The following is a 23,204-nucleotide window of genomic DNA, read 5'->3' as shown; positions in this document are numbered from 1 at the left end:
AAAGTCCATTGAATAATAGATGTTGCATGTAATTATTCCAAGCTTTCATTTAAGAAGTAATAATGTCATATAATGGTAAGTAAAGTATTAGAAATTAAGAAAGTTGTTAATTACAATGATCTTATTAAAATCATTTACCAGAGAATCCTAATTCCCAATGAATTTAAGGGATTAGTTAAGTGGAGTGCATCATAAAACCAGGCACTTCATCTTCTTTTGAACTAAATCTGCAGCCAAATTTTTAGGAGCATAGTTTAATGAAGGAAACGTTAAAAAGAAGGAGAAATACTTTAAGCTATATAAAATAGGGGTTTTTTTCAGCTTTAATTTTTTATTTTCTTTACTATAAAATAAATTATTTGAAATCAAGCTTCTCTATTCAAGCCATAATTTTAAATAGGTTTGCTTATATGCCACTGTTAGTATGAAAAAGCATCTTGAATTAGCAGGGAAAACACAACTTTAATATTTTTGAAAATAACATATAAATTATAAAATATGTAAATTAACTGACAGAGTTTCTACGTTGTTTGGCAATTAAAGTATACAAAAAGTACCAATGAAAATAGAGAATAAATTATGTGATTTTTATTCTATTTTAGAATATTAAACACTGACATTGTTTGTTTGCTTTGAATATGTAAATTTTCTACTAGAATATTGAAAAAATGTTACCTTAAAAAAAAAATTCTTTCATCATGTGTTTTGAGGTGGAGAGAAAAACAGTTTTTAGCAGTAGTTTACATAAATATGTGTTTGTTCCTGTATTTAGTGTTAGCACCATAGGTGCATATTTTTCTTTGAAGATTTTTTCAAACAGACAAGGTGACTTCAGGGTATTCTGTTCTTAGAAGGAAAAATATATCCCTACCATTTATTCACACAGATAAGCGAATATTTATTTTCCAAAGTCTGCGAGACACTGAATTGGGACAGGATTATGTAGTATCAGTTAATAATCATGGTAAATTAATTAATCACTGGAATGAAAGAAACTGATCCAGTCATCTGCACTGGCTATAGCTGACAAATATGCATATTTCTAACTTAACCTCAGGCAGCAGTCAGAACGTCCTCACTCTTGTCTAGTAAGACCTCAGTAATCAACTGGAAGAAGATTTATTAGGTGGAATATGCTGGTGGTTACATCCAAAAGACTAATTTCATTCTTTGCACAAGTTTTGCCATCTCCACATTGTCTGTGACGGTGGAGACTGGGGAATGGATGGTTCTGGGCAATAGAAAAAGACCTGCAATTAAGAGACTGCATTGTTTTAAAATTGAATTATATTTTGTTTTCCTTCTTGCCTGGGCTACATATAGCATTTTTGCCAACATACAATAGGAATGGTAGGCAAGGACATTGTCCAGCTTAAAGAGGATAGCTCCCTCTTTTAGATCCCATGTTTCTTGACATTTAACTCAGAAGCTGATTGTGTTACAGCTTTTTTTTGTGCGGTGACACTCTTTTGAAGGAACAGTGTCTTCCACAACAAAATGTTACTCCTGGTTTTGAGGTTTTCACTGGAACCTTTTTCATGATATAGTTCTATTTTATACCATAAAGAGTAGTTGTGTGTGTCATGGGTTAGCAAGCATAGTCCTGGAAGTGTTCTTGCAAACGGGTGCTTACAGCTACCTCTGTGACCTGAGAAGTTAATACAGAGCATCACACCACCATGCAATATACATTTTTGTATTCCATCTATTGCAGAAGTTGTTTTGTTGCTATGAATTTAAAAGATTACAATTTATTCACTCTTGTAATGTACATTTTATATGTTTCTATTATTTTGTTAATCAGTTGCTGACTTAGCTGGTAGTTTAAAGCTTTACTTAGGTGATATGCTAGGAAATACACTGCTTTGGTTTGTGGATGAATTTTTAATAAAAATAAAACTATTTTCAGACATTAAGCTATATTTATATTTACAGTTGAGAGCAAATATAAGTAATGGAAGGCCAGAGAACATTAATTTCATTGATATTTTAATTATCTTCAGTTCGAATACTGGTGATTCAGTTAACACCTTTTATTTCAGCATAACATAAAAGTATGAAATTAATAGAGAAGACAGCTGGCCCAAAGCAGAGCAGATTTGCTCAATGGGAGTAAATGTGACAATAGCATGCTCAAAAGGTGTCTGAAGTTTCTATAAAGCGTTCAATTTGGACACCCTGGGAGGAAAGGAAGAGGAAATTTTTTTTTTTTTTTTTTTTTTTTTACTTTTTTTGGGGAATAATATCAAACTAAGGAAGCTTGTTGAAATAAGATTTGAAGACAACAGCAAAAAGGTAACTATTTACTGGTGACCTGGAATGATGTAAAAACACCATCTTATAGTATCACTAATCAGAATCAAAATCTAAATGGATCACCAAAAGAGGTGATGAAACAACACAGTCAGGGAATCTAATAGAAATTAGGATATATATTTCAGGAGAATGAAACCCTGTTCAAAAGTAGGTAGTAGAAAGTGTGGCCAATAGGGTTTTGAGAAAAAACTTTAAAACCTAATTTAGCCAGTAATACAGTTTTACAAAGATTAAAAAAGTGAGGAACTTACTAAAGAGTCAACAGCAGGTCAAAGCCAAAAATATATTCAAGGCCAATGTTTTTGAAGGGAAGGAAAAATAAGTAACTTATATATTACATTATATTTCTTATATTACCTTACTGAGGTAACAGGAGAGGTAGTGCATTGGAACCATTCCTTTGGCTTGAAGGAACCGAGTCAAAATAAAAAAAATCAATAAACAGAACCATAGCAAGTTGTTCGGATAAGGTAGTCTATTCTGTGTAGTTCTGAAAGAGATAGATATGAAGTATTTGAAGCACAAATGTTGACCTTGAGGTTAGCCGTTTATCGAAGCAGTGGGAGGTGATGAACCTGTCAGAAATCTTCCTTGATGAGCAGTTGGCCAATTGCCACAGTTAGAAAATTGGTAGAGGTTATTTAAAAAAAGGAAAAAAGAAAAGTTGAACTGGGAGGCACATTGTTCAACATGCTGCAGAAAAATCAATATAATTTTTGAAGAAGAATGTGAATCTTTTTGGGATGTCTTAGAGCTCAACAAGCATATGAATGAAATTAAAAACAGTTGATACTGTATCACTGAAGTTTTAAATATGTGTGGCAGTGTCCATGAAAAAAGATTATCTTTTAAGGGAAAAGCAATACAGTGCATTAGGATAATATTTGATTACAAGGTAAGATTTGAAAGTTGTTGATGTGATGTCCAGTTTATGTTATCTAAAAAAAAAATCAACACAGGAAGGCTACCACAAAGATTCCATACATATTTTTTGTATGAATTTTGCTATCCAATACAAATTCACATAAAATTGAGATTACAAAGTTCACATCATCACAAAATTATATGGTATAATCATGTCTAGAGTAAAATGCACAGAGTAAAATGTACATCAACTTCACTTCTGTTAAGTGCCTACAAAATGCTTATAGAAGAAATAACCCTAAGTATAGGCATGTGATGATAATTAGATTTTGGTTGTGAAGTATCACAGAATCACAGAATAGCTGATGTTGGAGGAGACCACAGAGGGTCACCTAGTCCAGCCTCCCTGCTCAAGCAAGGCCATCCCAGAGCACATGGCACAGGATTGTGTCTAGATGGTTCTTGAATATCTCCAATGAACAAGACTCCATAAGCTCTCTGGGCAGTCTGTTCCAGTGTGTGATCAGCTGCACAGTAAAGAAGTTCTTCCTCATGTTCAGGTAGAACTTCCTGGCCATCAGTTTCTGCACATTGCCTCTTGTCCTGTTGCTTGCCACCACAGAGAAGAGCCTGGATCCATCCTCTTGACACCCTCCCTTCAGATACTGATAGACAGTGATGTGGTCCTCTCTCAGTTGTCTCTTCTCAAGGCTGAACAAGCCCAGTTCCCTCAGCCTGTCGTTGTAAGAGAGATTCTTCAGTCCAAGATAAATTATCTTGAAATCATTATTACTAGTCTTTTGCAGATTGGCAAAATTCTATCAGAATTATATTTAAGGATTTTTTTTTCTCACAGAGCATCCTAGCCCATAAGATATACTCTGATGAGGCAGTGTTAACAAAAAATAAACAACTATAACATGAAAGTCATATTTGCTTCTTGCCTGCAGATACAGGACAGTCTATTTCTCAGCACTCATAGTTCAAGGAAAAATAGAATTGGAGTTTTAAATATAGTCCCTATTGCAAGGAAATAAAACAGTCTTAAATTTCTGAGAAATGTAATTAAAAATCTTTCTAATACTGAGAAAAAGATCTGTGCATCATTCAATCTTCTGCTTGGTGATTTGAAATCTAGTAAATAAGATTCTCTGGGGTGCTGATCACTAGAGATACCAGTGACATGTCTGCAAGTTTCCCAGTTACAAAAGTTTCATGGATTTTTTTCTTTGTCTTTTGCATGTTTTAAATGTGAATTCTATATTATTTTATTTTATATTTTCAATTGGTATTTGGGCTCATAGCTGTTCATTGACCAGCTATTTTGACTGTTTTTATAATTCTTTCTGACCCTGCTTTTCTTTCCTGTGTTTCAGGAGTCCCTGTTCCTAACTTTCTTGCTTAGTTTTATTTACTTCTAACCTGACTGTGTCTTTAATTATGGATAGTTTCAGTCTTTTGTTCTTCCTTCTTTTTCATTTTCTTAAGTCTGAGTTTGAAAAGTGAGGATTTCTATCTTTTCAAAGTTAATTTAAAAGTCTGTGTTGCAAACCTAAACAGCAGTGATAGAAAACAAAGCTGAGATTGAGTGGATTACAATGACCTCAGTGAATTTATCATTAACTGTCAGATCTCAGATTTAAAATTACAATCATTAACTGTTCCTGCAGTTTCCTTTTAAACTGCTGATGCACACACACTCAAAATATTGAAAATCACTTGGAAACAAAGTTATCATCATTTGGAAACCTAAAGCTTCATTCTAGTATTGTAATAATATTTGCAGATGATTGGAAAAAAAATTTATTCTTTGTACCAGCTGTGATTCACTGCTAGTGCTTAAAAACTAATTTGGGTAAAAGAACATTCTAGAGACATGCAAGTCGGCAGTATACAATAACATCAAGGGGTTTTGAATGGGCAATACACTCATTACAGCCTCCCCGACCCTAAAATTGTGAAAGTCCTATTACCAAAACAGGATTCAGGAGCTGATATCACTTATGAGCTCTATAGTAATAAGTAGATTCCTTGTTCTGTGAAGTTTGAAATGAACTCATAAAAGTTACTGAGTTCTAAGAAAGCTCATGATTTTAACTTTCAGCCTCACATTTTTTAGGTTTCTTCTTCTGCTTAGAAGCCGTCATCATGCTCTTTATCACATAATAGGAATGATTCCTAAACCAAATTAGTAATGAAATATCATTTAGATATGAAGAGTGCACAGATGAATAAATAAATAATAAGTAGGCTATATGGCCTTCAAAAGAAAAAAAATAAAAAAAGGAAGTTTCTTGCTGGGAGGGATGTTTATTACTTGTGAAGAGATCTGTAAATCCTTACACATTTTTGATTCATATTTTCTAAAGCATCAATGTCTCAATTCTGCTATTGTAGCTAAAATGTGTTAAGCTTTGCTAATCTCTGATTTATTTTTACTTCTACACATCTGTCATATAATGCTCTTTTCCTCTTGCTGTCTTAATATACTTGAAAGACTCTGAAACGGTCTTTCCCAGAAGACTGCCAATTTTATTTTCTCTTTTTATTCATTTAGTATGTTGGCAGTTAAATTGTTTTTAAATGATTGTTCTCATTCCCTCAGAAGTTCCTTAAATACCATGTCAAGTCTTTTCTGCAGACAGTTGACTTGAAAAGCATGTTTAAACTTTTATTTAGTTACTTTTTTTCAGTTGTGGAAACTAACACTGGTGTGCTCTTTCAAAGGAATGAAGCTGTGCTGTGGCACAGACTGACTGCAGAGACCTATTCCATCTCCATTTATTATAAGCAGAGACTGTTTCACTGCAAAGAATTTTCTTCTAGCACAAAAGATGCTAGAAAACATTTTCTCCTATTTGATGGCTCCATTCTCAGAGCCTCCTACTTTACTTCAATTTTATTGGCAACAGGAAACAAAACATTACTTAAATGAAGGAACACAACCTTATTAAGTGGGTGCTTCTGCAGTAACAGACTCCTAGAAAGGTATCACCTGGAGTTCTAATGGTTTTATCAACTGGAGCAGTGGGAAACATGAATGAGAGGAGAAACCTCACCATCCTCCAGCTTGCATGGGAACACCAAGACAGGGAGAACTCAGATCCAACCCCTTGTCTTAGAGGCAAGCAATATAAGAAGTTTTCATCAGCTGCACACAATTCCTTCAAAAGTTAAGAAAAATATTAATGCAGTAAACATCACTTAAGATCCTAGAAGACTATACCACACTGGAAATTAATTTAATCCACTGCTCTCTGTTGAAAGAAAGCTGTCTTTCAGAAAGCTATTTCTTGCACTATTAGCAAAAAAAGTGAAGAATTAAGAATAATAGTTGTCTGCAATTTAGCTGTTTTAGATTCAAAATTTATTAATGCATCTCTTAAACAGGGATTTAAAAATTCCTATAATTTAAGACTAATTTTAATGTGGTTATTTTTTAGTTTTATTTATTAATTATTAATATATGAACCATATTTATTTGGTATCTGATTATGCTATGGAATATTTTGACATTTACATGCCACAGGCCTTGATAATAAATAATTTATGATGTGTAGCTCTACCCTGACATTTAAAAATGGAATCATTATATAGAATTAGATTTTGGGTTATAAAATTGGAAATCTGACTCTTCAAATTTCCTTTAATATTCTCTCTAGAGCTTTGACAATTCAAATAAGAACACACTATTTTGCATTTATGCTTGTTTACTTTATTGCTCGTCTAAAATGGACTTGAATTTACTCAGGGCAGAAACAGAAATATATCTAATTTCCAGCTAATTGCATTTGTTCAGAAAAATATAGGAAAAATAAATAAGGAAGAAATAATTTTGCAAACTGATAATATTTTGGATATTTGAATAACAGCCAATATTATGAAAGAGCTATCAGATGTGAACCCATTCTAAACCACAAAAAAAAAAGTAGTATTTTGACCTTCTGCCACATCTCAGTTTCTGTTAAAAAAGTTCATTTCATGCTTTTCTTACACTTGGCTAAAATGAGTAAATTTAGTGCACTACTTTTAAGCAACAGATGATTTCAGCACTTGAGAAAACTATATGGAACTTTTGAAAACTGTGCACCACAGTTCCTTAAGGAAAAATTAATATAATTGAGATTTGTAATTAATCATTAAATTGAGAGCAAATATTATTTCTAAATTTAGGTTTCCCCTGAAAATAAAAGTGTATCTTATAATCAGCTGTATAAAATCTGCTTTTTGTACCTTCAGAAAAACATCTGGTTTTGTTTAAAGGATTTAAAGAAACAGAAACTGAATATACAAAGTTATTTGGTTCTGGTGGTTTTAAAAGTAAAAGTTGATGAACTGTTAAATAAATTTACATAGAAATAATTTCATAGTGTGTTTGATTGCATTTTACGTATTTATATAAACTTTATGTATTAACATCAAAAACACTGCTAAATTTTCTGCTGCTTATCTTTATTTAAAAGAAAGAGGTATTTTCCTCTTGAAATGTACTTCTTAAAATGTACCTAATTGTTTCTCTGCTAATTATCTGCTATACAGATTCTGATCTCTTTTTCTCCTTACAAGACATATTTTATTGATTATACATCTTTTAGAAAACTTTGAAAATAGATGTAGGTTCTTGGTTTTCTGGGGCTTTTTTTTTAAGAATTGCCTTTAGGTGTTTTCCCATTTTGTACTTTTTTATTCATAATCTTTTTTTCTTTATGAGTTTCTCTTCTAGAAAATATAAAATAACCCATCACACTATTTCTTTCATTTGTGGGGTAGCACTGCCAGCACCAAGAATATTGAAAAAACTTCCTTGTTATCCTAGTCAATTAATATAGATAGATCCATAACCAATTATAATAAACATTGTCTCTCGTCTACTTTGATATTCTTAACCCATTGTGACAGATGTTTGTATCTCTCTTTCTTCGAGGAATCATACAAAAATTCATTAACTTCTCAAAAGTAGTTATGAGAATATCTCAAATTAATTTATTATATTGGAATTGCTGGCAGTTATTTCTCTAATCTTTATCTAAATCTACCACATCTGCAAAAAGTGACCAGACTGTCCATGTTCTCATTCTTCTATTTTGGAGACTAAAACCCCACTAGTATTTCAAAACTTTGTGCTAATATGATAGTAGAACTTGATTTTTTTTAAAGTGGCAAAAACTTGATGTGATGTTTTTGCTGAGACTTTACTGCTCTTATATGGAACAGAAATGTTACCTTCTATGTCTACATTAAAGCCTAGGTTAGAGATATCTTTCTTTACAGCACTGTTGTATTGAAACTCAAAATCTATCTTTGATCTGTTAAGTTTTTCTGCAACAGTCGCTAGCTGCTTTTGATCTTGCATTTCTACATTTGCTAATACTTTTTTTAAAAATTTCAACGTAGAATTTCTCTGGGATTTTTAGTTTGGGTTTGGTTTTGGTTTTTTTTTGGTTATTGTTTTGGATTTTTTGGGTATTTTTTGTTGTTTTGTTTGTTTGTTTGTTTGTTTTGAGATAATGCCATCATTTCCCCAGTTTCTGTTAATGATTCAGGGCCTGCTTTAGTAAATTTCTGAATTCCTGAGGGGATTTTGCCTCTGTTTTAACTAACCACATCCAAATACTTTTACATATATTGGCCTGAGTTTCTCTCTCATTTTTTACATCAGTTTTGATGGCATAGTTAAACTCTGTTGTGAAGACTGAAGAGACCACAGTATGGAAATCTTCTATATTCTTCATTATATTTTTCTTTTTTTATACTGCTTTTCAACCTTATGATGTTGCACTGTCTCTCTCTCTCTCTGTATTTTTGGTGTCTTTTTTATTTCTGATGTATTTCTGCTTTTCCAAGTAGCAACTAAAACATACATTTCTATATCAGATTTTCTTTTATATATTCATTGTATTTTCAAAGCAGCTTTAGGTGCTTCATCAGCTTCACATTTACAGACTGATATCCACAATAAATATACCTTTAATTTGGAACTTTAGAATAAATATTTACCGTTCTTATATGTTAAAGTGTCCTCTGCATGACTTTTAAAATTATTTTATATCTAGGAGATGATATATCAGTCACTATATTTGTTTTCTTTTTACCTATAACCACTCAAGAAATCATTGCAACTGAAAATCTTGTAATTGGACAACAAAGGATAAATGGAATGATATTGTATTACATGAGATTAGGAAAAAGAGCATACCATGATTTAATGTATGTGGAAGTTTGGGCTGGTATACAGTTAATTTTCTTCACAGTAGCTAGTAGGGCTTGTTTTTGATTTTTGCTGAAAAAAAAAACCAACAGAGGGTTTTCATTACTGCTGAGCAGTGTCTACACAGAGTCAAGGCCTTTGCTGCTCCTCATACCATCCCACCAGCGAACAGGCTGGAGGGGCGTAAGAAGCTGGGAGGTGACACAGCTGGGACAGCTGATCCCAAATGACCAAAGGGACATTCCATACCTTATGGCATCATGTTCAGCAATAATATAGGGGGACAGTTGGCCTGGGGCCACTGATCAGTAACTAGCAAGATACTGGTTGCTTGATGGTGAGCAAGTGTTTTCATTTGCATTACTTGTTTTTTGTGGATTACATTTCTCTGTTATTGTCCTTTTCTTTACAATTCCCAGTTTTACCCTTTCAATTCTCACTCCCCCAACAGGAGAGATGAGCAAGCAGGACTGTGTGGTGTTTAGTTTCCAGCTGGGGTTGAACAAAGATAATATATTAAATTTTATGAACATAAACCACGTCGCTGTGTAATTATTTTTCGGAACCTACTCACTTAGATGAATTGAATACTAGGTATCTTAGACTGGATTTTGAACGGTGACCAGTTTCTAGATAAAAAGTCAGTATCTCATTACCAGTTCTTCAAGGAATTTTTCCCTCCTTTTTCAGACTGTATGCACAGTTTTTCTTATTTTCTGATTGTATTTGTAGCTGTGTAATGAAATTTATCTGCATGACATAAAGCCATATTGTGCCATTCATTTTTAAGCCGTATTTCCCATTACTTCCATTGAGAACTGCTGCTTAAAAATGGATGGTGCAATATTGCACTTAAATCTGCAAATACAATTAAATTATATTAGATCTTAGCTGTAGGAGCTAGAAAGTAGGTGATCTGAAAGCAGGGACAGGAATTAAAAACTTCAAGCTGCATAAAACAATATTTGATAGCAAAAATATTAATTTTTTTAAAATGTTAAGAAATTTGACATTGATTCTTACCTTTATGTAGTACATTCTTCACTTTTTTCCTAATAAACTTTCACCCCATGCATCCTTTCTTTTGGTTAAACTGCAAAGGCCTGATGAAAAACGTATCAGCAATAAGCACATGACTGGGGAATTTAACCCTGTATTGTTTTGCTGGAGGCACAGGAAATTTGACTTTATAGTGGTAGTTAGGCATAAATTACAAGAATCTGTTGTTCTGCTGGGTGATTTTCCCTGTGTGGTTTTCAACTACATTTCTTTTACAACTACTGAACGCTGAAATTTGAGAAAAGGTGTCACTCCGATGGTAATGCATTTTATATTGTATTCTCTACTTACTAATACACTGCCATAATGAGGTAGAATGTAGTTCTTTGACAAAGGTACATGAATACTAATGATCAAGGTGGGTAATGTTCCACAAAAATGCTTGCCAATTTACATACAGAATAGGTGATACTTCGTTGTTTTTGTGATCGGGTTTTTCAAGGGCTACACGGGATGCTATTTTACAAGGCAAGATGCCATTAAAGTTCAGCACACACACAGGAACTTCTTGCCATTAATGCTGAAAATGTTTCAAGGAAATAGTGTAGTGAGCAATGCATCAACACACTGATCATTATCACACTCTTACCATACTCAAGTCCCTTGCTTTCCTAGTAGTGCTCCATTGCTAACCCTGAAAAGCAGGACAAGGACAGCATACTGCATAACATTTTTGTGAATAAACTAGAATAAGCTAGAGCATAAATAAATACATAAGGGAATACAGTATTTCAGAGTCTAAGCAAACATTATTAAAAAATAATGAAATACTATTGGAGAATTACATTAGAAAATATCACTTGTCTCCTGAGGGGTTTTTTTGCTGGTTGGTTGGTTTGTTGGTTTATTTTATTCTGCAGGATGTTTTACATTCCCAAGGGAATGGTTCTCAGCATTTGTTGCATTTTTTTGTTTGTTTAAAAATTTATATTTGGGGTGTGAAGGGTTTGCTAGATTTTTTACTAGAGGTAGACTTTTCAATGCAGAGAATAATAATTAGACAAGTTGATTTTCACAACTTATAAGTCTTTGACTTTGTATTCATAAGGAAACGAAAAAAATCCTTGCACTATGAAACTGGAACAAAGGCAATGAGACATACTTAGCTGAATTAAGCATAAGTGAAAGTCAATGGCTAGCATGGTATAGTGGAACTTTTACATCCATCTAAGCAACTTGGTGCTAGCTGTTTTCTGGGGGCAAAAATATATTACATATTTGCATCAAGTTAATGTTTTCAATTCACTGTATCTATGGTTTCATGTTCATCTTTGATTTCTGAGCATTAATATTCAGTGTTGGTTAGGGTAGAATCTTCTCTTCTTGAAACTTTTTGGCATTTTAAATTAAACGTTTCCCAAAATGCAAGGAAGGAAATATAATCAGTGAAGTCTATGAGTTTACAAAAATATCAAGCAAACCTCTTTCTCCTCCCTGATGCATTCAGAAATGTCTTGGTGGACCGTCTGGCTGCTATAAGAGCTAAATGATTTACTGACTAATGATTTATGAAATTTAGCATTTTCTCAGCTTGTAAAGGTCAGCTGGTCACATATTAAACCAACTTCCCTTTATACTAGTTGTTTTTGAGACCCAGGAATGTGAATTCTTCTGAAGATAGAATCATTACAGAAGCAGTTGGAAAATAAGGGACACAATAAGGGAAAAGGTAAACTCAGAAAAGGCAGAGTGAAAAAGTCCAGAATGAGAAGACCAAGAACAGAAATTCAGGGAAAGAAGTACTCAACACAGGTATTTTGTTCTTGCTGCTGATTAAGTGTTGCATATGTCAGAGTGACAAATAGTTCATGTCTAATGCCAGTCTGTACTGAGCACATTGTTGCAAAGGCTGCAGACAACTCTTGTTGAAAGACTTTGCACCTAAAATATCCTCACTGGAAATCCTGCTTCAGACTTGTCCTGTTTCTCTTCTCCCCTTGTGTGAGCAGATATATGCCAGCTTGTCTTGTGTGAATATATATATCCCCATTATAAATCCAGTGCAGATGTATGTTGCTTTCATGGAGTTCAGTGCTTGGGAAAATTGTTTAGATGTTTCAGTTAATCTGTCATATAAACATTTTAATTATCAACTGTAAAAGAAAATGGTATTATATTCACCTTTTAGAGACTTGGAAGTTATTTTAACCATAATTCAGTATTTAGGAGAACTCTTGGGATTTTTGAAGGTGCTAGATTTTTTTCTTTTTTAATTTGCAAAAAATTTTGGGTTTAATCACCTTTAGAGATTTATAATCATTTGTCAATTAAATTATTTTGTGACTTTTTTTAGCACCAGCTGTCATAAACACTACTTTTCAAGTATCATGACATATTTTGTCTAGATCTATACATAGGTAAATATATTTTGCTCTGGTTTAAGCATACTAGTGCAAGAACCCTTTTTTACAATTAAGATAATACCTTTACTAATTGCATAACCTGTAAGAATAAAAAAGAATCAGGGTATAATTTTTTCTTTATAGGTAAAGGTCCACTGTATGCTGAGGACTATATTTAGCTCTTAATTTTATTTTAGGTATTGTTTTTGTGTACTAAGACTTCAAGTTTCATTAAGGGTGAAATTCTCTTCCTTTTTGTGTCAATGCCATTGACTTTAGTGTAACTGTAGTTTTACCCTAAATTTGCACGTTATTTATATCTGCTGATTAGGAAGGTATAATAATGATATGAGTGCTGGAGTGGGACAGTGATACTGGTCTTTGTTGCTTAATTATTCAACTCACAAACAGTGAAGAGGGAAATGGAGTTAGGGATAAGTTTTTTTGGCAATCTTATTTCTTTTATTTTAATGCTTTTGTTGCTTATATTCTTCCATATTCTTTTCTGTTTCATCCAAAATCTGGAACAGAAAATCTTGAGTACTTACAAGCTGGTAAGCAGGTCTGTTTTTATCACAAATATTCACCACATTTAAATAGTGAAGATTTTTTACTTTGTGTTTTTTCAATAACTCAAGGCAAATAAGTCTCTGCAAATGAAGCTCACCCAAGACACTTACTACTTCTTGGAAAAAGTCCCAATAGTTCTATTATCAAAATACATTTTCACAAGAAATCGTGAATTTCTGATGTTTCACATGGTGGTGGACTGGGGGAAGGCACTGAGATTATTCTTTTAGCCATAGAGAACAATCCTCCATGTGTATGTGGCAGTCGGTGCTTACTCCGTGTGTCAGGGCGTGTGCCCATCCTGTGTATGAGCATCACCCAGACCGCATCCTGGTCTGGGTTCTGACGGATTTGCTTAGCTCTGATATATGTGCCACATCTTCCACATGCATACACATGTGCACAAGCAAAAGTCAAGACCCTTCTGTTGACATATTTCAAATACCATGACTTTCACACCAGCCCATTAAATCATTTCCAAATTGTGCATGCAAACTGGAGCAATAGGTGCCATCTGCTCCTGTTTCAGGTACGCAGTCTGTCAAACTCTGTAGTTACACCCTACTGAAAGGAATCCATGCTAATGCAAATTGCAGAAATCTCAAAATGATGAGGCCCACTTGCTACATTTTAAAGATGTGTTCTTTTCATGGTATACTCCACCAAATATTTTGTGTGAATTAAGTAAAAGTAGTTTTAAAATATATGATTTGTAGCTACACTATAAATATCTTGTATTTAGTATGACAAGCACTGAGATAGTCTTCTGAAATAATAGTAAGAAAACCATCTTTTTTTATTTAATACAATTCATGACTTATTAATGTTTTGATAAAATACCACAAAAACACCCAGATGTGTTTAGCAAATGAAACATTGAGTACTGCTTCATTTATAAATTCATGTCTCAACAGGAAATATATTTGTTAAATAGACAAGTTAGCACTAAACTCATTAAAAATGTTTTATAGTCCAAAAGAGAAAAAATATTCTAAAGAGATGCCATAGTCTTGAAAATGGATTAGGGTAAAATCTAAATTTAAGCCCTAAATTACTAAGTCTGTGTGAGAAGCAGGTAATAACATAGGAAACCACTAACATTGAATAATGGTTCATATATATGGACCTGTACATCTGATGAAAAAAAAAAAAAAAGAAATAACACTGTTTCTTGCTTGACAGTTTTGAATAATGCCAAATACTAAGTTTTGTTGTAAACCTTAGAAAAATAAATTATTGTGGTAAAAAGGATTTGTATCTATCTGCCATTTTATCAACTATTATAGCTGTGGTAGCATAAACATGATGTTTCTGTGATAAAGAAAAGTATGTGCTCATAACTTTATATATATAAGTTATAAATAACTGAGATATAAGTAAGTGGTACATCATGTTCAGCCAAGAAATCCTGACTTTCTTATTTCAGGAGCTGCAGACATTGTTTTGCATTATGAGTCTATTGGCATGAGTTAGAATTTACTAGTGTGCAAAAGGGCTGTATAATCTATGCTCTTATCATAGTATAAAGCATCATATGAATGAATAATAGATTTGTATTCTGTAAATAATAGCATACTGCATCTAAACCACATCATTATTTTTACTAAGATGGTTTATAAATTGTAAAGGAAAAAAAAAATTGATCTGGAAAACTGCAGAGTGCCATCAATTCTCTTTTGATATATGAGAAAATTGCACATACTCGGTATGTCACAGGATGTACAAATTTAATCCAGTGTTGAAGTGTAATAAAATTTCCTGTAATAGCATGTACCAACATACAACAAATCAATTTAAACTTATTTTTTAATGATATTACATTTTTTTAAAATTATTATCTTCACCTTCTAGCACCCTGTGGAAGCCGATCAACAGGTTCTGAGGGGACTGTATTATCACCAAACTACCCCAAGAATTACAGTGTTGGTCACAACTGTATTTACTCTATCACTGTTCCTAAGGAATTTGGTAAGTATGTCTGGTCTCATTCATATCTTTTTGTTGCATGGATACTTTCAGCAATTCTGGATGATTTGTATGGTTGCTTTTACATAAAAAATAGTAATGTGAAAAAGCTGTTTTAAGCTGATACTTCTATTAACACTTTTATCAATTTATAGTGCATTATTTTCTCAAAACCCTTACAACAATTGTCTTTATCTTTTGAAATTAGTGTTCAGTATTTTTGTTTCACTGTGATTACTAAAATGTAACTTAGAATATTACTGTGATGCTAACCAAATATATTAGCGGTACCACTTCAGGTTTCTTTTCACCCAAGGTGAGGTGCCTATGCTCTAGAAAGTTAAGCATAGCTCCAATAACTCCATATAAGCAGGGGAAGCAATGTTTATCTTAAATATTTGGTACTGTTGCTTTTTTAAACCCTTGGCTTCTCTGCATCATGAGGCAATGGCATAGTCTTTATTGACAAATGAAATTAGAGCAGCATGTGACTGCTTGTTTTTTGTAGATTCTCTGAACCGCCATCAAAACTTCACTGCCATGCTAACATTTTTTCTGTTGACTGGACAAATATTTTAATAACATCTTCTGTCCCATACAAAGACAGGGCTTCTACAGCACTGTTTTATCTCCCTGGATTTATGAATTATTTTATCGCACTTTATTATTAAACAATGTCTATGATAACAGCTGATGGTTTGTTGTCCACTTTTACTTCTTGGTAAACAGTATGCCACGTATTGAGTATCATTTAAGCTTTAAATATCCATGCTTTCAATTTATGTTTGGATAAGCAGGACTTCATTCTGACCCATGGCTCACCTTTCAGTTTGTCAAATAAGAGGTGCCTGGGGATGGGGATGGGTATTTATTAACCTTCCTTCATGTTGATTCTGAAAACATCTTAGCCAAATTAAAGACAGTGCTTCAGCTGCAATGTGTCCATCTGCCATACTCATGATATCTGGACTCCCTCAATATCCAATTACCTTGTTCTTGTGTATAGTGTCGAGGTGCATAGACTACTACAAAATAAAAGGTTTTTAAAAGTATTGGCTCCTAAGTCATGCTAATCTCTCCTTATTCCTCAAATATTAAGAAAAAATTAAACACATTTGTACAATTCTTGATTTATTTCTAGCTGTTAGAAGCATGTGCTATTGACACAGCTAATTGTTTTTAGATAAACTGTAAATTTTATATCCTTCCATTTTCATCAAATCTGAAGTTACTGATTTGATATCAGTACACTGATACGTCTTAGTTTATGAAACGGATATCAACATGTAAAACCTTAAAATTACTACAGTAAATGATTCAAAATGTTAGTTCTTTGTACTTCATATTTTTGACATTCTGGTTTGAAATGTAGTTTTGTGATTTCCAGAAATAAAGCCAGATTTCCCAAAACAACACATAGAAATGAGGAAAATCCTACTGCTCTGCATAGTTATTTGGAGTAATTTGAGAAATAGTTGTTTTCTTATATACTAAGCATGATAGTAACAGTGTTAAGGAATTCTGTTTGACCGTTTCACAGTGATTAGACAAAAAAAACGCTGATGCAAAAAAATGGTTTCGATATGCTTAACCTTAGCATACAAGGATTTGGTGACACATTGCGGAATATAAATTTGATAGGATATCTAAACTTTTTTTATGTCCTACCTTGGGATAGACTTTTGCTTTTTTTTTCTTGTATTTAAATAGTGTATTTTGACAATTAGTTCAGGTACCTGTAGAGTATACCATGGATCTTATTTGATCCATTGTTCTCTGCATGCAGAAAACAAAAATGCCTGTGTGTTGAAAGAGAAAGGTAGAAAACACATCTGGTAGTAACCACTCAAAAAGAGGATGACATGACACATTGAAACAAATGCTAAAACAAGTATTTCCATTTTAGCTGCTTTTTCTGATGATACTCCTACAGTAATAGGAAGCAGAATTCCTTGAACCCAAAAGCTCAGATTTTAAAATCTGAATCTTTCTTTGAATTGTACACTGGTGAACAATTTTTTTGCAAGTTATTAATATAGATTTTTTCCTGACCTGTGCTCTTCCTCTAATCTATCATTACTAAAATCATTCCAGTAAAAACTATTAAGAAAGGTAAAGTAATTCTGATAATTGATTTAACTGAAGTTTTTTACATTCAATAAAATTATTTGTCTTGGTCTAAAATTTTACCATATGAGTAATGAGTGTTTTATCTAATAGCTTTTATCTGTCACTCATCAAAATGTATTTAAGTACAGTTGCAGAAAAGAATAGCCATAAAATTGTTATTCTGAGCTTTTTCAGATCAATTTTAGGCAGTAGGAACTTTGTTCCTGTAACCTGGGTCCTGACAGATGACATTGCATTAAGAAAAGAGTCTCCACTTGCAATGCTTGATATGTAGGGATCACTCACTGACAAGATGGTTACAAAAAAAATCTGGACTTTGTGGAAAAAACACACCAAATTTCACATTCAATTCACTTGGTAATATACATCACATCATGTAGATTTGACAGAGATGATTCACAACAACAAAGAGTCAAAATAACCTTTTTGAGAATGAAGGGGTACTCCAGCAAAGCTGCTGAGATTTAGATAATTTAAAAGTAATTTTCCTAAAGAAAACAGCAACAAATCTGTAACCATCTCTATGGCTCCAATTTTCAATGTGAAATATAGCAATCAAATATTTGCTGAATGGAAACTCTTCAAGAACTGTTTTGGCGTCTGATACAGTAAATGAGAACTTATAACAAAGAACAGTTAAGAGAAAAAAAGTGAAAACCTGGTTGTTGCATTTCTGTTGTTTGGTAACATGTCGCAACCTTTCCAAAAGCGCCTCCAAGAAAGCCTCTTGGTGCAGCCAGCACACTTGCACACACACGCCAGATAGCTAGCTAAAACAGTCCGACGGTGAATGAACAGGAAGAGGTTTCACATAGGGTTTTACAGGAGAGATTTGATGCATCCGCACTCGTGCGAGGTTTCAGAGAAGTTCCAGGGTAGAGCAATGGGGGGTCCAGGGTAAGAGAACTAATCGAGAAACTCTGAGGACGTATCAGGTAACAACGGTTGTGGCAGCCAACAGAGCCAACCAGGGGAGCAGAACTGGGGTACATTAACAGAACAGAACAAAGCATTCTGCGGAAGCTTTTCAGTCACCACAAGCTGGAAAGGAACCTAGGACTTATCCCACCATAGGACTCCTTTCATTCCTTGTCCAACAGGCCCACCGGCCTCCACAACTCCCCCTTCTATATTAATTAAAAGGGCTTTTCCTAGGGATCTCAAAATCAAAGGTTTTAAGCAACTGAACACACATAAACAACAAAAACGATTAAAAGAATCCATAATACAACTTTGAACAGGGAAGCTAAGCACTTAGCGAGTCCCCAGTGTCTCAGCAAGTCTTCAAACCACACAGGTGGTTTTTCTTTCTAAGTCTTTCATCTTTTGGATGCTGGCATGGATGCTTCCACTATATGTTCTCTTTGGGCTGCACTACCAACCAAGCATTCACGGCCAATATTGTCAGGAGCATCCAGAAAGGTGGCGAGGCAGGTGCTGGGCATCATAGTGTTAGGTGTGGGTACAGGCCCAGGTAGCTGCTTCTGTAGGGGTTTTTAAACAAGATTCTTAAAAAAAATTTGCAAAATTTCAGGAAGGGGGCTTTCTTTTCCCTGCCTCTTTTCATTTCCCTTTATTAATTAAAAGCTTGGGAAAAAGGGGGTGGTAGTAAGGTGACAGGGGTATGGGGTTACATGGCTGAGGAAGTGGTAATGAGGAGTAAATAAAAGGGGAGTGCAATGCAACAGAAAGCATCCCAGTAGGGGTATTGGGGAGTGTGGCTGAGGGAAGGGCAAAGCAGAGAGGTGGAGGTAGGGAATATTAGCTGGTGGGAAAGCAACAGGAGGATAAAGGGGGTAGGAATTGCAATAATGAAGGCAATTTGGGAAAGACTTAAGGAGACACCACAACCGGTTAAACTTACCTGGTCGATGTCCTGGTTGAAGTTCTGGTGACAGGATGGTAGGTCGATGTATATAATGGAGATCTGCACTGTCTCTGCACTGCATTTCTTTGGTGTTTAGATTGTTCTCTGTCGGTTTCAGGTGTGGTTGTGTCCATGGGGACAGTGTTTGCTGGGCTGGTGTAAGGCTTGATGTTCTTTCTTGGAAGCTACTTTGGGCTTGCAGGGATGCCCAGGGTGGAAAATGCCAGGAGGAAGTGTCAGATGGTATCTTTGGCCTTCTCTCTTGCGTGGGCTGAGGCAAACACTGCTCCAGAAAAGGTGTAACGCAAGGCTGTCCCGAGCTCTGCTGGGCATTTCTTGAATGCTGCTGGTGGTGGTGTGGGCACCCTACAGATCAATGGGAGTCTTTGGCTACACGGTGTTTTAGGCAGTCTTTTATAAAATGTCCAGGCTTTCTACAGTTAAAACATCTCTGCTTATCTCTTGATGATGCCACTAGGGCTTCAGCCACCCCTCTTGAGACCACTGTTGCTATTATGTGTTCAGTGATGCCAGTTTGGCACAGACTTCAATCATTTGGTCTATTGTAGGCTTAGGGTAAAAAGGGAGGGCCCTTAAAATTTTCTTACACTCTAAATTTGAGTAGGTCATTACCAGACTACATAAAATCTCTTTGTGGGCTTCTGCATTCTCGACTGCGTCTCAGTAGAGCTCTTTGGACAATGAATTTAATAAGACTCTTCTGTGCCTTGTCTAATATCTGAAAAGTTCAGGGTGGGAGTGGCATCATCTGCGACCTGGAGCAGTGCTGCCTCTGCTGCTCTTTTAATGTCTCCTAGGACAGCCTCGGGGCTGATTTGAGCCTGGTCCTGGGGGCGCTCAAAGTCACGTTCTCCGCTCAGATGCTCGGCTGTCAAATGAGCTCTAGTACGGTCTCTTTGATATGTTTGTAGAAGCTGTCTTGTCTTTTCCATATCCATATCCATTCCCACAGCATATGTTCCATGGGGGAGAGGAGACATGACATAATGTTTTTAATATCACGGGGCACTAGGGTGAAAGTGGAGAGAGTGACTTGGAGCAAGTTTTTAAAGTAGGGCGACTCCTGCCCATATTCCTTAGCAACCTTGCAAAGCTCTTTGATTTCTCTGTAGGGAATTGGCTCCCGTATTCTTTTAATTGTGGGTGTCCCCCGCCTCCCTTTTGTTAAAACGACTGGGAAGGTTGAAATCTTTTGGGCCAATTCCCAGTCTCCCTCCCGGGTGGCTTCTCTCTGTGTTTGTGTCCAGCGATAGTCAGGCTCTGATTCAGAGTCTGTGATGCTGCTGTCATCTTCTGGAAAGGAGGACCAGTTTTCCCTCGGGCGAGCCGTGGCAGCCTGGAGCTGAGCAGCGGGGGGAAAGCGTGACAGCTTTTGGATACCGTCACTGCCCAAACCAGGCTGGGGGCGGGAGTCGCGGAGGACCAGGAGTGCTGTGCTGGAGCGGGGAGCACATCCCCGATGCAGAATGCAGCAGGCTGCCCCGCTCTGCCGCTGCGGCCCGGCGGGAGCCAGGGCCTCTCCCACCGAGCCGGGGCCGCTCCCACTTTGGGGTGAGGGAGCTGGGGGGGAGGGGCTGGCCAGGGGCGGCAGCGGGCATGGGGGACGCGTCGTGCGTGATGACGTGAACAGGAGAGGGCGGAGGGGGGGCGCGAGATTGTGAAATATCCGGCACCTCACGGCTGACGCCATGTTCGGACATAGCTTGGAAAGTGGGCACAGGCGGGAGATTTGGGGAAGAGCTGGGGATAGCGTGACTGGTGCCACTCTGGGAAGGGGAAGCGCCAGGAAGACGGCAGCAGCCTCACGCCCCTGGGCGAGATCCGTCCCTCGATTCCCTCCAAGGCAGGGAAAGGGAGTCAGGAATACAGGGAGAGAAACACGGCGAGGGGGTTCTTAAACTGGGGATACCATTTCCCGAACACTCCTCAATGTCTTTAACGCATTTAACAATCGTTGCAAATAAAGGATAGAACTTTCCCACTGGTAAGTCCCCTCTCGATTGTAGAGCACCCAACTTTGTCTTAACTTGATCCCAAAAGTCTTTAGAAAGGAGTGAATCCCGCGAAATGTAAGGAAAGTGTTTAAACAGCCAGTGAGATAAATGCTTCAGCTCCCCCCTTGAAAAACAGCAATTTCCCCGAACAAGAGCTGATTTGATTTAAATATAAACGTCCTGCTGGGACTGGGTCAGTTTAGCTCCCATCTCCCCTCTTCCTAACAATAGAGAGAAAAAGAATAAAAGGAAAAGAGAGAAAAGTGACTTAGTATCTCTCTCACGAAACTCTGGGCTCAAAGAAAACTCTCGGGGGACCTCCCTGTGGTAGCGCGCAGTTTGCTGCTGCGGAAGCTGGAGGAGCGGTGTGGAGCGGCGGGCGAGGCGGCGCCGCGTGGGAAGCTCATGGCGGAGCTGCACGGGGCTGGGGTCTGCATCCCCGGCTCCATGCCGGAGAGCACCGGCTGGACTGTGACCTGCTGCCTATTCTTGGAGCGGGACGCGGGCGGCATTCAGCCTCTTCCTGCTTCCCCACCGCTGGCCGCTGCCGCTGCTGGTGGGCCCGGGGGAACGAGAAAGTGCCGCCACCGGCCCGTACGGCGCGGCCAACGGCGGCTCCCCCGGGCAGCAGGGGCGGGAGGCACAGGCACTGCTGCTTCTGTAGCAGGAGCTGAAGGCTGTCACTTACTCGCTGCTGAAATGGCTGAAGGAGTGCTCACTGGACGCCTGCTGGAGGCGGTGGGATCCCGCGGGGGAATGCGCAGGAGCTGTGTCTTGGTGACCCACATCGAGGTGCGCCTGGGGGGTCTGGCGGCGCCCCCGCACTTTCTCCTGGGCAAGCTGTTTCGCCGGCTCTGACTGCTCCTGTAATCTTCGTCTTCAGTGAAGCGGCTGTGCCAAACGCGAACTTCCAGGAGTGCAGGCTGTTAGAGATGCTTCCAGGGGGGTTCCAAGGAAGTCCGTGTTCGAGCACCATTTGTCGCGTTTTTGTTGTTTGGTAACATGTCGCGACCTTTCCAAAAGCCCCTCCAAGAAAGCCTCTTGGTGCAGCCAGCACACTTGCACACACACGCCAGATAGCTAGCTAAAACAGTCCGACGGTGAATGAACAGGAAGAGGTTTCACATAGGGTTTTACAGGAGAGATTTGATGCATCCGCACTCGTGCGAGGTTTCAGAGAAGTTCCAGGGTAGAGCAATGGGGGGTCCAGGGTAAGAGAACTAATCGAGAAACTCTGAGGACGTATCAGGTAACAACGGTTGTGGCAGCCAACAGAGCCAACCAGGGGAGCAGAACTGGGGTACATTAACAGAACAGAACAAAGCATTCTGCGGAAGCTTTTCAGTCACCACAAGCTGGAAAGGAACCTAGGACTTATCCCACCATAGGACTCCTTTCGTTCCTTGTCCAACAGGCCCACCGGCCTCCACACCTGGTCAATATAGACAAAACCCACGAACAATGTAATAGCATATTCAGTGTGTAGAAGGGAACTCATTGGCCTGGATTAGTTTTTGATGGACTGAAAAGAAAACCTATTTCACATGCAGCTTCTCACGTTCTCAAGTCAAAAATTCGTTGGAAAAGTCATTTCAATGTGGACTTTTTCCCAGTGTTTCATTATTCTGTCATGCAGAATCACAGCTGTAATATTTCATACCATGACACTTTAAAGCTACAAGATAAATGATTTGCAAAAGCACATAGTGTGCCACAGGCAAAATCTTTTGTAAACATGGAAGACTCAGCTTCTTTGACATGCTCCCACTGATATTTTAAAGTGGTGTAATGATTGTTAATTGTTCAACCCTGAAGTACAGCTTTAGTTGCAATTAAAATGCAGATGTTTGAGATTTTATTTTTTTTTC

The 23,204-nt window shown here is 36.9% G+C and overlaps 2 protein-coding genes across 5 annotated transcripts in view; one reads left to right on the top strand and one right to left on the bottom strand.

Moving 5' to 3' along the window:
• Positions 1–23,204, top strand: part of CSMD3 (CUB and Sushi multiple domains 3) — a 613,513-nt gene that overhangs the window by 452,163 nt on the left and 138,146 nt on the right. For all 3 annotated transcript variants that reach the window (XM_010404839.4, XM_010404843.4, XM_010404841.4), the window contains one exon: positions 15,211–15,327. In XM_010404839.4, coding sequence (XP_010403141.2) covers positions 15,211–15,327 — 117 coding nt within the window. The remainder of the gene's footprint in view (positions 1–15,210; positions 15,328–23,204) is intronic.
• On the bottom strand, positions 10,193–21,561 carry LOC120409697. Of its 2 annotated transcripts, none has more exons than XM_039549170.1 (2): positions 19,319–21,561; positions 10,193–10,491 (listed from the first exon to the last, which is right to left on the bottom strand). In XM_039549170.1, exon 1 carries the CDS (start codon positions 21,030–21,032, stop codon positions 20,214–20,216), a length of 819 nt encoding a protein of 272 aa, XP_039405104.1. In that variant the 5' UTR covers positions 21,033–21,561; the 3' UTR covers positions 10,193–10,491; positions 19,319–20,213. The 2 variants fall into 2 exon arrangements, with proteins under 2 accessions (XP_039405104.1, XP_039405103.1); XM_039549169.1 differs by lacking the exon at positions 10,193–10,491 and adding an exon at positions 18,254–18,938.

The sequence above is a fragment of the Corvus cornix genome, chromosome 2 (genome assembly GCF_000738735.6).
Source record: "Corvus cornix cornix isolate S_Up_H32 chromosome 2, ASM73873v5, whole genome shotgun sequence".
In the NCBI taxonomy this organism is placed as follows: domain Eukaryota; kingdom Metazoa; phylum Chordata; class Aves; order Passeriformes; family Corvidae; genus Corvus; species Corvus cornix.
Note: the sequence above shows the minus strand (reverse complement) of the source record. Positions and strands in the feature narration are given on the sequence as shown.

What these genes read in the sequence shown, in the direction of transcription:
- LOC120409697 (XM_039549170.1), bottom strand. Translation starts at nt 21,032, where the DNA reads ATGGCGTCAGCCGTGAGGTGCCGGATATTTCACAATCTCGCGCCCCCC.